At 33.4% G+C, this 16,070-nt stretch overlaps 2 protein-coding genes across 5 annotated transcripts in view; one reads left to right on the top strand and one right to left on the bottom strand.

Annotated features, from left to right (window-relative positions):
* The window catches only part of LOC143239559 (transcription initiation factor TFIID subunit 4B-like), a 38,669-nt gene extending 35,258 nt beyond the window's left edge, over positions 1-3,411 (top strand). For all 3 annotated transcript variants that reach the window (XM_076480746.1, XM_076480745.1, XM_076480744.1), the window contains one exon: positions 798-3,411. In XM_076480746.1, coding sequence (XP_076336861.1) covers positions 798-905 — 108 coding nt within the window. In that variant the 3' untranslated portion in view covers positions 906-3,411. The remainder of the gene's footprint in view (positions 1-797) is intronic.
* A 1,977-nt stretch (positions 3,412-5,388) lies between these two features.
* The window catches only part of LOC143239561 (mRNA (2'-O-methyladenosine-N(6)-)-methyltransferase-like), a 42,489-nt gene continuing 31,807 nt past the window's right edge, over positions 5,389-16,070 (bottom strand). For both annotated transcript variants that reach the window (XM_076480747.1, XM_076480748.1), the window contains exons 11-15: positions 11,886-12,070; positions 11,524-11,617; positions 11,147-11,247; positions 10,243-10,317; positions 5,389-9,170 (exon numbers count right to left, since the gene is read on the bottom strand). In XM_076480747.1, coding sequence (XP_076336862.1) covers positions 8,891-9,170; positions 10,243-10,317; positions 11,147-11,247; positions 11,524-11,617; positions 11,886-12,070 — 735 coding nt within the window. In that variant the 3' untranslated portion in view covers positions 5,389-8,890. The remainder of the gene's footprint in view (positions 9,171-10,242; positions 10,318-11,146; positions 11,248-11,523; positions 11,618-11,885; positions 12,071-16,070) is intronic.

Genomic DNA, 16,070 nt, shown 5'->3' with positions numbered 1-16,070 from the left:
AGTTTTATTTTCACCATTGATTTAGTTATTTAATTTTTGTTCCTGGCAACAGTGAGTGAAAAATTTGAGATACTGTCTGCTTAAGCCACTCACATCTGTTCCTTTCTCTTCTGTCTCTCTCTTTGTATTTTAAACATATCAAATTGGAAATGTTGAGGTTAAGCCAGATAGAAGGGTACTTTTAATGCAGTTTCATTCTTGCTTCAGAAGAAGTTTTGTGGTTGCATTGTGTTTTCCAGAAAATTAAACTTAACTATGTTTCATCAGTGTTCACATACTTTTTTTTTTTTATTAAGGTATGTCCCTTACAAAGGTTTTGTTGTTTTTTTAAATATACATGTATATATTGGGTGTTTGAGACTGGCTTGTGTCATGCCATTGTGTACTTGAGAAAGACAACACTTTACCCAATTGTTTTAGTCTGTCTAGCCTAGCTATATGACAGGTAAGTTGTATGTTGATGTTCAATAGACTGTCATTGTGTACAGGGGAAGTGTGTAGCCATTCTCATTCGCTCATGCCAATTAAGCCAAAGTTTGGCACTACTGTAGGAGAGATTTGACTGTTACACCTGTCTTGGCAGTATACTATGTCATGAAATAGGAGTGACAGTAGTTATTAAAGGACCTATCATCATATGCCAGTGTCACCAAGTTGGCCAGTGCTTGTAAAGTCATCGTCAGAGTTTGGACTGTTTTATAACCCAAGTAAAAATACTAGCATAATTAAATTGTAATCTAAGTTTAAACATTCCTAGCTTTTGCAGCTAATCTACATGTTGTTTTTTTATATTGTAGCTACGACCTCGTGTAAAAAGAGTCAACCTCAGAGACCTGCAGTTTTTGATGGAGAATGAGAAGGATATGGCAAAAGGAACACTGTTGTACAAAACTCATCTAAAGTAGGAGATTATTGAAACAAATGGTTGAATTACATTTGAAACATTGATAACTAACCAAGATGTATGTGGAAAAAATGGACAAAATTCACTACTCAGATGTAACGATTGAACATCTTTGGTTAGGATGGAATGTTTTGATCATGAATTATTGGTCAGATTATAGCCAAGTGACAGCTACAATTAACTAAAACATTGGTCAGGATCTAGCTAAAATTCCAACTATAGTTAGCTATAAAAGACTGGCCAGGATCCAACTAAAGTACCAATTATGGTTAGCTGTAAAAGACTGGTCAGGATCTAGCCAAGTACCAACTGTGGTTAGCTGTAAAAGACTGGCCAGGATCTAACTAAAGTACCAAATATGGTTAGCTGTAAAAGACTGGTCAGGATCTAACCAAGTACCAACTATGGTTAGCTATAAAAGACTGCTCAGGATCTAGCCAAGTACCAACTATGGTTAGCTATAAAAGACTGGTCAGGATGTAGCTAAAGTACTAATTATAGTTAGCTGTAAAAGACTGGTTTGGACCTAGTAGAAGTACCAACTATAGTTAGTTATAAAAGACTTGTCAGGACCTAGCTAAAGTACCAACCGTGGTTGGCTGTAAAAGACTGGTCAGGATCTAGGTAAAGTACCAAGAATATAGTTAGCTATAAAAGACTGGTCAGGACCTAGGTAAAGTACCAAGAATACAGTTAGCTATAAAAGACTGGTCAGGACCTAGGTAAAGTACCAACTGTGGTTAGCTCTAAAAGTCTGGTCAGGATCTAACTAAAGTACCAACTATAGTTAGCTATAAAAGACTGGTCAGGCTCCAGCTAAAGTACCAACTATAGTTAGCTGTAAAAGGACTGGTCAGGATCTAACTAAAGTACCAACTGTGGTTAGCTATAAAAGACTGATCAGGATCCAGCTAAAGTACCAACTATAGTTAGATGTAAAAGGACTGGTCAGGATCTAGCTGAAGTACCAACTGTGGTTAGCTGTAAAGGACTGGTCAGGATCTAGCTAAAGTAGCAACTATAGTTATCCATAAGACTGGTCAGGATTAAGGTAAAATAACTAGTTTACTGAAAACCCCTGCACATGGTAAAGTGTATCTTGAATATTTTGATCAGTATATGTGATGATTACCATAAAAAAAAAGGGGGGGGGGAAGTAGGAAGTGAAGTTTGTGCACTGGTCTCGAGTCCCTAGAATGGTGACTATACTCACCTATAGACACTGATTGTTGGTTAATGTTATAGTTGTAATAAATAGTGTCATATTGAAAGATTCTGGTGGTAGAGAAGCACAACTTGTGCATATGTACCAAACTATACATTAGCGATTGTTGCCGTTTTAATGATTACATTCTGTTTATTCAGCATAGAACCGTTTGTTATATGATGTAACACGACAAATTTAAATCTAATCATGAAGTTCTCATATAATTTAATAGTTAACAGTTAAGATACTGCTTTAAATAAATTGTAGAAATTTAGTTATCTGGCTTTGAACACGGTGAATAGGTATAATTATAAAAATGACATGTCTATAATATTAATATGGTGTTTCTGTTGTGAAAATAAATTGTATTATTTAGAGATAGTTTATAAAATTTCCCGGTGGACAGAAAAGACCAAACTGTTTATATATTGAGAGAGGAAGGAGTTATGTTATATTACTGAAGAGTTGGAAATATAGGTTGGTACTTTTTATGTAGAACTGTATCTTGTGATAATGTAGAAATCAAAGACTGACATTTCGTTGGGCTAGCCTTTAACGGGAAAAACTTCCCGGCCTTGATCGGAGTTATAGCCGGCAGGTTTAATGGTTTCGTGACACCTGTAAAGCACTCCGAGCCATGGACATATTTCCTAGACTACTATTACTTTGTAAATAAGAAGTAGAGAACTGTTTTTAAGTTCTCGGGACACTTAAATTGTTGTCTCTGTAGCAAATAGTATGTTATTAACATAGAAATTTTTGTTATACAGATAATAAAAGAAGAAAAAAATATCACATTTATCCAACATAAGCCATTATATTTATTTGAAGAAAGGGTGTCATTTAGTTTCCTTTAGAAAACTGATAACCTATACATCACTAGTGTTGAATAGTTTATAATCCTATGCACCAAGGAAAGTAACACGTTACTGGCATGTGTACATATGTCATAATTCACTCATCCACTACCAGGTTTGCACCAAGGATCAGTGGAGAACAGGTGACCAGTTCCCTATGATATATATGTATATATTTATGTAAGCAAGACTATTTTAGATGTCAGTAAATCAGGCTTCATTTTTAAGCCTTTTTTTTTAATTCTTGTGTACGTAGCAATATTTAGTTCAAAAATCATTGTAAACTTTTTTTAATACTTGCAACCTGGCCTAACTATTCAACAGTATTCTTTATGCTGGTTTGTTCTGGTTTACTAGTTCTTGTTGATGAGGAAGTGAGAATTATGGAAGGGTATTTTTAAAATTTATTGGACAGATTGACAATTAAAATAATGTTTGATAAAGTAAGTGTGTGCTCGTGTAATATTAGAAGCTGTGTAGTTCCTGCACCATACATCTTGAATGCTGTCACTAAGTTTTGCTGATATTTCATAACTTACTCAGCACACCGAGCCAGAAATCACCCAGTTCATCTTGTCAGGTTAATGTTGTATACTCCAAGTATGAAGATTTGGTTTAAGGTAACAGATTACTAAACTCTCAGTTCACTGCTAAAAGCTTGAAACGTAGATCTGTACTTGACATAGTCTCAAGTTCTAATAAACAAAATGGAATCTCAGTTAGCAAATAGTACCAGTAACTCACATGCAGTTTAACATTCTGTCCATTATAAGTTCTACTATATTGGAAGAAATGGGAAGTTAACTATTCTACTATAGTTCAAGAATACATTGTCTATAAAAACATTTGGGACACAAGTGTTAAAGTGGACACTTTCATAGCTGTTTGTAATATGCTTCACACTAAAAGTCCAAAATAACAACTAATCCCTTCTTATTGTAAGGGTTTGTATTTCTACTGAAGGGTCCTTTATAAACATGTACCAACTTGTATGCTGTTGGTGTTTAAACAAACATTTACACATTTCTTGCTTTAGGCAGCAACATATGAAGCATCTTCTTTTTATAGTTCCAGAATTAAATATTTAATTCTTCTGATTAAATTGTTACACCATAAATATAGTCATTAGTGACAATGCCATACCATGTATATAGTGTTAGTGACACTGTTACACTCATGGTTCTAAAAATCATAGTTGGGTTTCTCATAGTCACAAGCATATTTATTTAGAAATACACATTTGAACTCTGCATACAAACATTATATTTCTTTTCTGGTACATACCTGACCTTTCCAATGACTGCTTAGTGTTGTAGTAATCTTTAATCCCTCAGGATGTTCATTAACGTAACTATCACTTGAACTGACAGTTGCACGTTAACACCTATTTGTGTATAATTTTGAATGGTGCAAACACGTGTTAAGAAAACATTGACAACTACATGTCTGAAGTGATAATAGTTTTATATTTTCATGAAGTAGAGGTTACTTGCATGTAGTTTTTGTTTGAAATACATTTGTTTTCACAGACTGTAACAACAATACCTACAGATGATAATTAAAACTGGTAAACAACTACTTGTTATAATTACACCTTAGCAAAATAAACAGTACAGAAAATACATTGATAACTACAGTAATAATTGAACTGCATTACTGGAATGAAGGTGGTAGGGTATACTTTAATAGTAACGTTACATTGTAGGTGGCAAAACTTATGATACTTGACTTTGAAACGTCTTTTCTAAACTTAAACTTAACACCAGAGATAAAAGAAAGTGATCTGACAGATGGGAAAACTAGTTATTGTTATATTAAACCAAGTTGAGCCCTGAAGAATATTAGGTCACTATTTGCTAGTTCCCCTTTGCCTGTAGTATAACAAACTTTTAAGTGATTTTTAAAATAAGAAAATGGTTTGTTGAAAAATACATCCAGATAAGACAGGTAATACTAGTACATTTTGAAACTGTCACATTTCTCAAAGGAATGTGTTTATAACCAGACTGTTAAAGTAATACTTAAACAGTGTGGTGGTAGGAACAGTGGGTTGGTAAATATTTCTGTATCATACAACACAAGTGATTTTTAACTGCTAGTAACTATAAACATAATATGAAAGTGATGTTCACAAAGGCAGTAGAAGGGACCGTTATGTAATGTGTAAGTAGGGAAAATTAGTTTTTGTGGAGAAAAAAAAGAGCATCGGTGAAAAGGTATATTTCTCTACAATTGGAACAGTAACAAAATTGGTAAAATAAACTTGTGTTTTTTGAAAATGAAATTTTATGTTGAAAGCAATTGATCTCAGAGGAATTTGATGTAAAAATGCACTGTATATTTGAAGACATGTTTGACACTGAATCTGTGACGTTCGGTTTTCCAAATTAAGTAAAGAAAAAACATTTTTAACACAGAAATCTGGAACAAAAAACATTTATATGCAGTTTGTTTTATAAGGTAATTGTCCAAACAGTACAACTAATTATATGATAATAGAGCAACAGAGAGAGAGAGAGAGAGAAACAGATACAACTCTGGTATGCAACAAAGCATTAACCGCTGGAATCTTAATAAGGACAAACCGTTTATATTTAATGTTCTTAACAGTTTGATGTGCTGAATGGCTAAAAAACCTAAATGTATTGTAGGTTCTTTTGGCACACAAAAAACTATATTTTAGGCATAAAGATCACAGCAACATCTACTTAAAACCTGATAGCAGAAAGACACTAACTAATCTGTGATTAGAAATTATCAAATCTTACAATAAAAATGCATCTTTCTGTCTGAGCACCAAAAGAAAGGACCACTCAAAAACTATTATTCCTTGATTTTGAATTGTTAGAAGTTTACTGTATATAATTTCTTGTATACTTTAATGTACATTTTCTGTAATATTTCATCTGAAAAGGGTTGTTAAACATCACAATATATTGCCAAAGTTACTAAGATGCTTGGTGTAAGAAATTATTTAAAGATTTTCTAAAGACAGACTATTGCACACTAAAGTCAATTAAGGCAGAGAACAGCTATGCAGAGTTACATTCGTTTTTTTTTGTTGTTTTTTTTGTAGATAAATGCAATTTTATTAAATTGTGACAAATTAGACAACCTTTTGTTTTACACCCAGACATAGAGAGACAGACTTGTTTTAGTTACAATAAAATATAAACCAGTAAGATAAAACAATTTTTAATGTTTAAATTTAATTTCCATTCACTATATGAAACAGTAATAAAAGCAGTTAAATTCATATGTTAAATGCTTTAACTGTTTTCTTAAGATTTATTGCATTACATAATCACAGGTTCTCAATTCAGGGTAGAACACAGTCTTGAATATGTTCTTGGGAACATGACAGTTTTTATACAAGATTTAAAATGTATAGCCTAGTGTCATGTTTACCAAACCTAAGATTTGTCAGAAACAGAGTTGCATACCAATTCATGAAAACCTTGTTTATATTAATAACCACAAAGATACCTATTTTATCCCCTCATTTGTAATCCAATAAAACTTGGTTAAAAGGTTGTTTTTTTGCCCTCAATTCTTTAAATTACCCTCACTTGTGTTTCTGATGAGAGAGGCTGTATTTACTGAAATTATTACTTTAATTTTTTTTCTTCAGAGATGTAAACTTAATACACATCCTTCTATTGGCAGAAATTGTACCTTACACAGTTAGCCCGAAGAAAGTTATTTTCCTTATTTAACATACAAATAACCTTTTTAGCATGTAGTTTTGTATGTTTTAATAAAATGTTTTCTCATTGGTTTTATTTGGTTGCTGTGGAAATTTGTAAAACATAAAATTACATCTGTAACAAGAATTTCACTTAGGTTACACGTCGTATAACAGCAACACATACTCCATCAGATAACTTAAAACAACTTACAGTTCTGATATAAAGCCTAACAGAAAATAATCCATCTACAGTTAGGTTTGTTATGCCTGTAACCACAGATATTTAAAATTATGATAAGAACTTTGAGATAATACTGGACCCTAAAATGTCTCTAATACTGTAATTGTTTTTACCTTTCAAATAAAATTATGAGCTTGAAATATCATTAAAACAACACCTAATTTGTCCCACTCCTTTTCACAAAGTCAGAACTTTCTCTGTGCAGAATTAACAAATATGCATTTCTTTACACTAAGTATCACTTCAGATAAAGGTAAATTAACCAAGCTGTGAGGAATGAATGAATTACCATATGCACAGCCTGAAATTTCTTTGATAAAAAGAACAGAATATAAAAATTCTTCTGGCTTGTGACTTAGCAGTACATTTCTGATACAATTACTGATAAAAACTACAGAAAGACTAATGAGTGAAGTATAACTATTTCTACTGGTAATAACCTACCATAACTGGTTTGAATTAAAACTGCAGATGTTTTGACACAGTAAATACAACCTGTCTCTTTAAAGTAGTTGAGGTCAAAATTTAACAACTTAATTTTGTAAAATAAACTGATTTGATATCTTTAAAAAATATGAACAAAAAAGTGTTCTTACATGAACATAATAATTAATAATGTACTGTTTAAAATACATTTTAAAGACCACTATATAAGATACTGTGGTTCATAAAAAACAAATAATGAATATACACTACCTTAAAACATTACACAATAAAACATATACTGTACAAATATACTAATATATTTTTGTTTTTACAAGTAATTTCATGATTAGCTAAAAATCTTTCCTGATAAATGACTGATACACAATCTTGACCAAAACCTCAAACTCGCAGTAGTCCCACACAACCTTTAACATGTTAAGGTCATTCAGACATCCAGAAAGAAATTGCACATTTATACAGATCACAACAAAATGAAGTTATTTGATTGTGATTAAAAATCACCCCCCCCCATTAAAATATTAAACCAATTTCTCCCCAGTGTTTGTGAGGATGAAACAGAAAGGCTGACCTAACTACAAAATAAGTGGTGAAGTTCACATTTCAGACATTCCGACATCTCCCTTGTACAGTGTCTGACTCAAACAGGATATTTGTATAATCTACTCCTCCAGCAGCTGCTCTAGAACCTAGTATTACCCTGAACTAAACATCATTATAAACAAAATATATCTACCAAAATTGCTCAACATTTGTTAAGTTTCAAGAAACAATATTGTTCACTGATTCAGTTAAGGTTGCAGAACCACTACCATCTAACCAAAACAGCAATGTTTTTAACTAACAGTACTGTTCAGTAACACCTGTTCTGGTACAAACTAGTTACCAGGACCTATATGGAATCCTGATCCAATTAAGGTAACTGTATATCAATATTCTAACTGCAACCAGCCACAAGAAATAGCACTCTGCTCTCACTAAACACCACAATATGGTAAACGGACAAATAACACTATTCTGATAATCACGACAAGCGTAATTTATGAAGTCCACTTTTGAAAAGTAACTCTTCAACATTTGTAAAATAAATGTTGATCCCAATATCAAAAGGATGATGGTTAAAATACATAACTTATTATTTATGTTTTAAGTCCAATCATGTTTACCTTAATGTTAAGAGCTCAAAATTTTTACACTGACATGTTACAAATTTTTTGGCTTTGAAACTGATTCTAAATATGCAAAAACTTAATTTTTTACATGTCCAAGATTTTTAAAAGTTGTGGCACACCCAAAGTTTAAAAAACAAACAACATATTAACTGTTCAGATTTTTTCTTACAATATTCAGAATAACCATAACTTAATTTCACATTAAAAAATGTGACAAGTACTTCCAAGTTGAAAACTCAACTAATTCTTTAACATTGAACAAATTTATGAAGACTTCTGTATCAAAAAAGATTTTGCATGAATTACCATATGGGTATATTCACAATATGTTAAAACTCTTTGGTGAACCCTTCAAATGTTACGGTTACAAATGTCGACTACTGAGGTCCTGCCAAACTGTGTCTCAGTTCCATTTGGTGGAGCACCAGATTTGGTTGCCCAACACTTTGGTGTGGTTTTTCCACAGATGGCCCTGGTGCCTGGTGCTGTTGTTTAGATGGTGCTAACATTTGTTCTCGTTCCTTGTCTTTTCCAGGTTTGTATGCTTCCAGTAAAGAATCTACTTTGTCTTGTGTCGGACCCCAACGAACAAAACCGGCATCATTCTGCAGAAACACTACCACGGTACCGTGGGAGGAAATCCAGCTACCTTCGCCCCTGTTATATACAAATCATGAGTTACTTCAGTTCTTTTAAAGACCTACAATAGACAGTAACATATGAAAGAACCAGAAGAGAGACCAAAAGAAAATTATAGGATGATATATTTTATAAAAATGAATCACAGGAGAATCAGTGTTTTTAAGAAGCAATAATAGTTTTTCTAATATAACTTTTGCGTCAATATTCTGCATATATCCACATGTAATAACATACTTGTAATTAACTTTCCTGGAAAGCTACATTTCTGTTAATCAGTAAAGAACAATCAGATTTTTACGTGTCACACAATGATTATTCAAAGCACAGTATACAATAACAAATTTCCTCTGACACAACTGTTTCTCAACTGCTTGACTTTGGATCTTTGTTAGTCCATTACATTCAACTTACAGGTCTGTGGGATTTCACAAACAAACAAAATATTCATATGTAAATTGTAATGTTTTTTTCTTTCTACCTGAGCTTTAGGGAACCACCAAGTTGATCCCTAATATATTAAATCTACAGTTGTTGTTATGCTTACAATAACAACACTTGATTTCCTGTGTAAACTATTTAAAAGCTTATGCTTCTGATAAACCATACTTTTAGATCAAGGCTACACTGATGGTTAACTGTAGATTCGCTGTATAGGATATGGCCCACTTCTGGCAGTTGAATGAGTGTGCTGTACACTACACATAACTCATAAAAACTTGTGTTTGAAGCAGCCACAGTCGAGGGATTAGTGAACCATTTCTATCTCGTAAGTTACTCCACAGGACATTTTAAAAACCTACTTGTCAGAAAGTTAATCTCAACTTTTTATAAAAAGGCATCTTGAATTTTTCTATCACAATTATTTCAAGGACAAAACAGCGACATCTCTTTATGACATTTATTATGAAAAATAGAAAAAAAAAATTATTTGCAAGAAATATGTTTAAACTTTAGTCACCAAGTTTTACAAACAATTCTTTATAACCATTTAGAGTTTTAAAGAGCTAACACTGGTAGCAGTGACCTTGTAGTTGCAACTAGAAAATATGCAAAACAACAGTTAACTCACCACAGATTAATAACTTACCTCACACTGAGGTGCTGGAACCCATGACGATATTCATGCTCAAAAGCAGGGATTAGAAGCTGCTTTCTTTTGAATCTAGAATGTAAAAAAACAGTGGGAAGAAATTGAAAAACAAATTTTCATAGTGTAAATAATAAAAAAATTAAAACATCTTTTTATATGGATGGACTGAAAAGACCTAAAACTTGTGGGAAGAATTAAGTCCAACCTGTTATACACAGTTATAGAACTTGTACAACTAAGGTTAACTCATTATACACAGTTATAGAACTTGTACAACTAAGGTTAACTCATTATACACAGTGATAGAACTTGTACAACTAAAACTAACTCATTCTAAACAGTGATAGAACTTGTACAACTAAGGCTAACTCATTCTAAACAGTGATAGAACTTATAAAACTCAGGCTAACTCATTCTAAACAGTTATAGAACTTGTAAAACTCAGGCTAACTCATTCTAAACAGTTATAGAACTTGTAAAACTCAGGCTAACTCATTATAAACAGTTATAGAAGTTGCACAACTAAGACCAACTCATTCTCATCAGTTATAGAATAGGTTACAATAAGATTAACTCACTTTAAACAGTTGTGGAATGTGTACAACTCAGGCTAACTCAATCTAAACTGTTGCAAAACATGTACAATAAAGGCTAATTTTTATTTCCCTATTTTGTTCTGTGATCACTAAAGAGCTAAATTCTTCCAATGAAATGAATTTTAGCAATTTCTAATCAAACTTGAAAATATAAAAATGTGAAAGAGCAATAAAAAATTACATTTTTCACAAAACACAAAAACTTTACTGTTTATCTCTTACGCAGAAGCAAACTTAAAACGTTTTTAATCTTTATCTCTTAGACTACCATGGAATAATTCCCCTATTTATAACCATATGTGTACCTGCTAGATTCCAGCCTGGCCAAAGATGTAGGGACTGGATCACGCCATTCTGGTAAGAAGACAATAAATGAAAGAGGTTCTTGTGACTCTGAGAGTAGCCTCTACAGAAAAGACAAAACATTTTTCTTTAACTGATGTTGGGCAACCTACCTGGGTTTGTGGGGGATAAAAGACTCTAATATTATGCTATAGAGTATTTATCTACAGTTGAAGACAGATAGCAAATCAAACTAGGATTTTCAAAACTCATTCTGCATCAAGTGTCTGTTTGACATGGTAGATAATATCAGTTACCAATTAATTAAATAATTTTATTTCTATGATGAACAACCATACTTTCTTACTAACAAGACAACAGAAAAAAAGATCAGTTGTACCTCAAAGTGATCAATAACTGCTTCCATGAGCTCTTCGCAGAATGGAGGGTTAGCTTCGAAGGACCCACTAACTGGATAAAATCTGAGGATGTGGCTGTTAAAATCAAGGTTACTCTCATTACAAAACAGTTACATCAAAAAATAAGTCTATCACTGTTAAATAAAACCACATTCCTACTCATGCACAAACTTTAAACAGAGTAGAATTGCTGAAAATATGATTATTCCTCTATGTTTTTGATGTACAGTACATTTAAAACACAAGCCACATCCACACACTAATTCTCTGTATCCTTCTCTCTAAGGGCATTCAAGAGCATCCTTGAATCAGTTACCCGTTATTTAAAAGGTCTCAAACTTACCCGCGGGAACCAAAGAAGCTATCTGTATCGGGAAAAGCTGAGCAATATTGGCGAAAGTAACAGTTGAGCGGCGAAGCAAAGCATTCAAAGGTCACCCCAAACTGTTTGTGTAAACAGTCGAATACAGTCACCGGCAGAGCCACCTGCGTACCATGACCTTCATTTGGATTGGAGCCAATAAATGTCTAGAATTAGAAACATCCAGGAAATATAGAACACTGTGAGAGTAACTCACATAACTACCACTATCCAGAGTATATTACATAGTAAGATTACTTTAACATGTCTTAATATAAAAATAACTAAATAACTTAGGAGGTTTACTGGAAAGTTGATTTAAGAACGATGTTATAGACATGTTATAGAGTTGTTGGTCTTCTTACAAAGTGTCTAGATAGTTCAGTCGTTTTATGAAATACATTTGTAACAAATGTGACACACATGTAGTACTACTAAATAATCTCATACAAAAAAAATGAATTTAATCTTTACATTGAAGGGGAATTATCAGTAAAGTTTTTCGTTTTTTAAAAAGGGATTACAAATAAGGTTGTTACGTTAGTGTTCAATTTTATTTTTACCACAGCTGTTTGTATCAATCTATCTGCAAGAAAAGCCATGTGACTGAAACAATGTGAACATTCTAATTTGCTGCACTTAAAAATATCACATATAGTGTCTTCCATTAATTATTTGTGGAGCAACACTATTTTCTTTCAAAAACCAAATAAAAGGTGATATATACTCATTAAAGGTATAATAAATACTGTGTGGAACTAAATTTTTTGACAACATTATAAAACATTACTTCAGTACTTAGGTCACAAGGTGGTGTACAAAATTACAATTTCTATTACACAAAATTAAATTTAGATCACAACTAACAGAAAAAAACCCTTATTAGTACTGTCCTGAGAGATGGCCACATCTCTGTCCATAACAAACTTATGAGAGAAGGCTGAACTGTATAATGTGAGGTGAAAAGCATGATAACTTTAAAAATAAACAATGTAGTTAATGACACATAGTATTCTGTATATAGTGAAAAAGCTACATGCACATACACCATAATGTCCTGTACATAATGAATGAAGCTACATGTACACACACCATAATGCCATGAATATAATGAAGGAAGCTACATGATCATACACCATAATGACTATAATGTCATGTACATAATGAAGGAAGCTTCATGTACACACACCACAATGTCCTGTATGTAATGAAGCTGTGTACATACACCAAAATGTCCTGTAATATAATGAAGGAAGCTACAGGTACACTCACCATAATGTCATGTATATAATGAAGCTACATGAACATGTACCATGATGTGATGTATACATTGAAGGAAGCTACATGTACATACAATGTAATGACCATAATGTCATGTATATAATAAATGAAGATACATGTGCATACACCATAATGTGATGTATATAACAAAGCTACATGTACACACACACCATAATGTCACACATATAATGAAGAAAGCTACATATACACACACCATAATGTCATGCATATAATGAAGGAAGCTACATTTACATACACCAAAATGTCCTGAATATAATGAAGGAAGCTACATCTACACTGACCATAATATCTTATACAGAAAGAAACTACATGTACACTCACCATAATGTCATGTATATAATGAAGCTACATGTACATACACCATAATGTCATGCATATAATGAAGGAAGCTGCATGTACATACACCATAATGTCATGTACATTACGAAAGAAGCTACATGTATATATACCATAATGTTCTGTATACAATGAAGCTACATGAACATGCACCATAACATCATGTATATAATGAAGTTACATGTACATACACGATAATGTATATAATGAAGATACATGTTCATACACTATAATGCATATAATGAAAGAAGCTACATGTAAACACACCATAATGAAATGTATATAATGAAGGAAGTTATATGTACATACACTATAATGTTATGCATAAAATGAAGGAAGCTACATTTACATACATCATCATAACCACAATGTTATGTATAAAATGAAGTTACATGTACATACACCATTATGTATATAATGAAAGAAGCTACATGTACATACATCATAATGTCCCGTATATAATGAAGCTACATGTACATTCATCAATGTCCCGTATATATTGAAGCTACATATACCTACACCATAATGTATATAATGAAAAAAGCTACATGTGGATACACCATAATGCTGTGTATACAATGAAGGAAGCTACATGTAATACACCATGTCATATATAGAATGAAGCTACATGTGCACATATTTTTATATCATGTATATAATAGAGGAAGCTACATGTACATACATGGAGTAGAGAGACAGATCAACAGCAGTAAAAGACTTGTCTAGGTGCATGAAAATAAGTATGAACACTAGTACTGAAAAGAGAAAGGTAATGATCTGAGAGCATAGGCTCTACAGAGCAATACCTCCTATCAATATTAGCACCTCCCCAGTGGGGATTATGTCCATTAAAGTCCCCCAGGATTAAAAAGGGAGATGTAAACTGTTGAATGAGAGCATCAAGGTCTGACTTATCACAGGCATCTCCAGGAGCCAGGTAGAGAGAACAAACAGTGATGGTATGACCCAAGGAAACATGGATGGCTACAGCCTCCAAGGGTGTGTAGAGTGGTAAAGATAGAGCAGGCACATGCTGGTTATCCAGCAGTGCCACACCTCCATGTGCTCGTCCATCACACAATATGTCATTGTGGTATAAAGAAAACTGCCATAATGTGAGTATATCAGTAGGCTTGAAGAAGTTTCCTGTAAGGAAAGATGCACAGAATTATAAGAATCAACCAGTGCCTTCATGTCATTTAAATTATAACAGAAACTACAAGAGTTCTACTGTATCAATGTGGCCATTTTTATTTAATGGGAAGAGGATATGACAAAGAGCCCTTCTGTTTTCAACAGTTTCTTTCCTTCATTTGAAGGTGATCTACTGACCTCCATGGATCCTGCTGTGGTTCGAGTAGGCAGGTCTCTGTCGTTGAAAGAAAACTCTAACAGCTGAGGGCAGGAACAAATAATCACTTCATATATTGAAACTGGAGAAAAAGATGGACCCGAGGAAATTCTCAACCCAGAACCAAAGGAAGTGGAGCCAGTGCGGCACTGCAACGAATGGTGGTTACAGAGGTGGGTATTGGCATTGATTCATTAACTTTCTTAACCACAGAGAGATCTGTCTGCATTCTCGCTGTAGCAGTGGAATGGAGTGCAGCAGCATACATCCGAGATGGAGTGGGGAACAGTAATTTCCGAGCCCCTGGGTAAGAATTATTGTTCACAGTATTTATATGTTACACCTCTTCCTCCTTCACCAACTTGGGGCAGCATTGAATGTATGAAGGTGTGAATCACTGCAGTTAAACAGTGGTTCTAGTTTGCATGTATAAGCATCATGGTCTCTGCCACCCCAATGAGTACATGTTAAAGAACCATGATATGATGTCTTCGAGTGACCTAATCACTGACACTGGAATCATTGGAAAGAGTTTGGAATATATGGCCTTACTTTACAATTTAAGTATCCTGCCTTGATACTGGTAGGCAGATGTGGCAATATAAACATCAAAATAGTTACGTTTGTAGGTAGCATTATCCTATCTTTTTAAGTGGAGATTCAGTTCACTGCAGAGACACCTTGGCTGGACAAACCAGCGAGGATCTCCAACTTGAGAATGTTCTTTAAATTCCTCTCAGCTATAACTCTTCTGGCATAATTCAAAGATGCAAGGGGAGTAATCTCGATGGGAATATTATTAATGGTCTTTAATTTCAAGAGGAGATTGGTATGCTGTGGTGAAGATGCTTCCACCATAATGTTTCCAGAGCATAACATCTTTACTGACTTAGGAAAGCCAGCAAGTCCCTCTAATATTCTTTTTATTTAAAAGAAAGACATCTGTCCTAAGGATTTCTTAGATAAGGAATGTAAAATTAAAAATCGAGATACAGAATCTGACTGTAAAGCAGAGTCCATGTGTGGTCGTTTTACAATAATGTGCTTTTTCTGAATTTTGTATTTTTTCAAAGAATGGGGTATTCATAATAAAAGGAACACATTTCAGTGCCCACTGACCCCACTCACTTTGGAGCCCTACAAGCACAATACAGCATTGCCAGGGTTTCTTAGGGTCA

The sequence above is a fragment of the Tachypleus tridentatus genome, chromosome 13 (genome assembly GCF_004210375.1).
Source record: "Tachypleus tridentatus isolate NWPU-2018 chromosome 13, ASM421037v1, whole genome shotgun sequence".
Classification (NCBI taxonomy): Eukaryota; Metazoa; Arthropoda; class Merostomata; order Xiphosura; family Limulidae; genus Tachypleus; species Tachypleus tridentatus.
The sequence above is the reverse complement of the archived record's forward strand: the minus strand, read 5'-3'. Positions and strand labels throughout refer to the sequence as shown.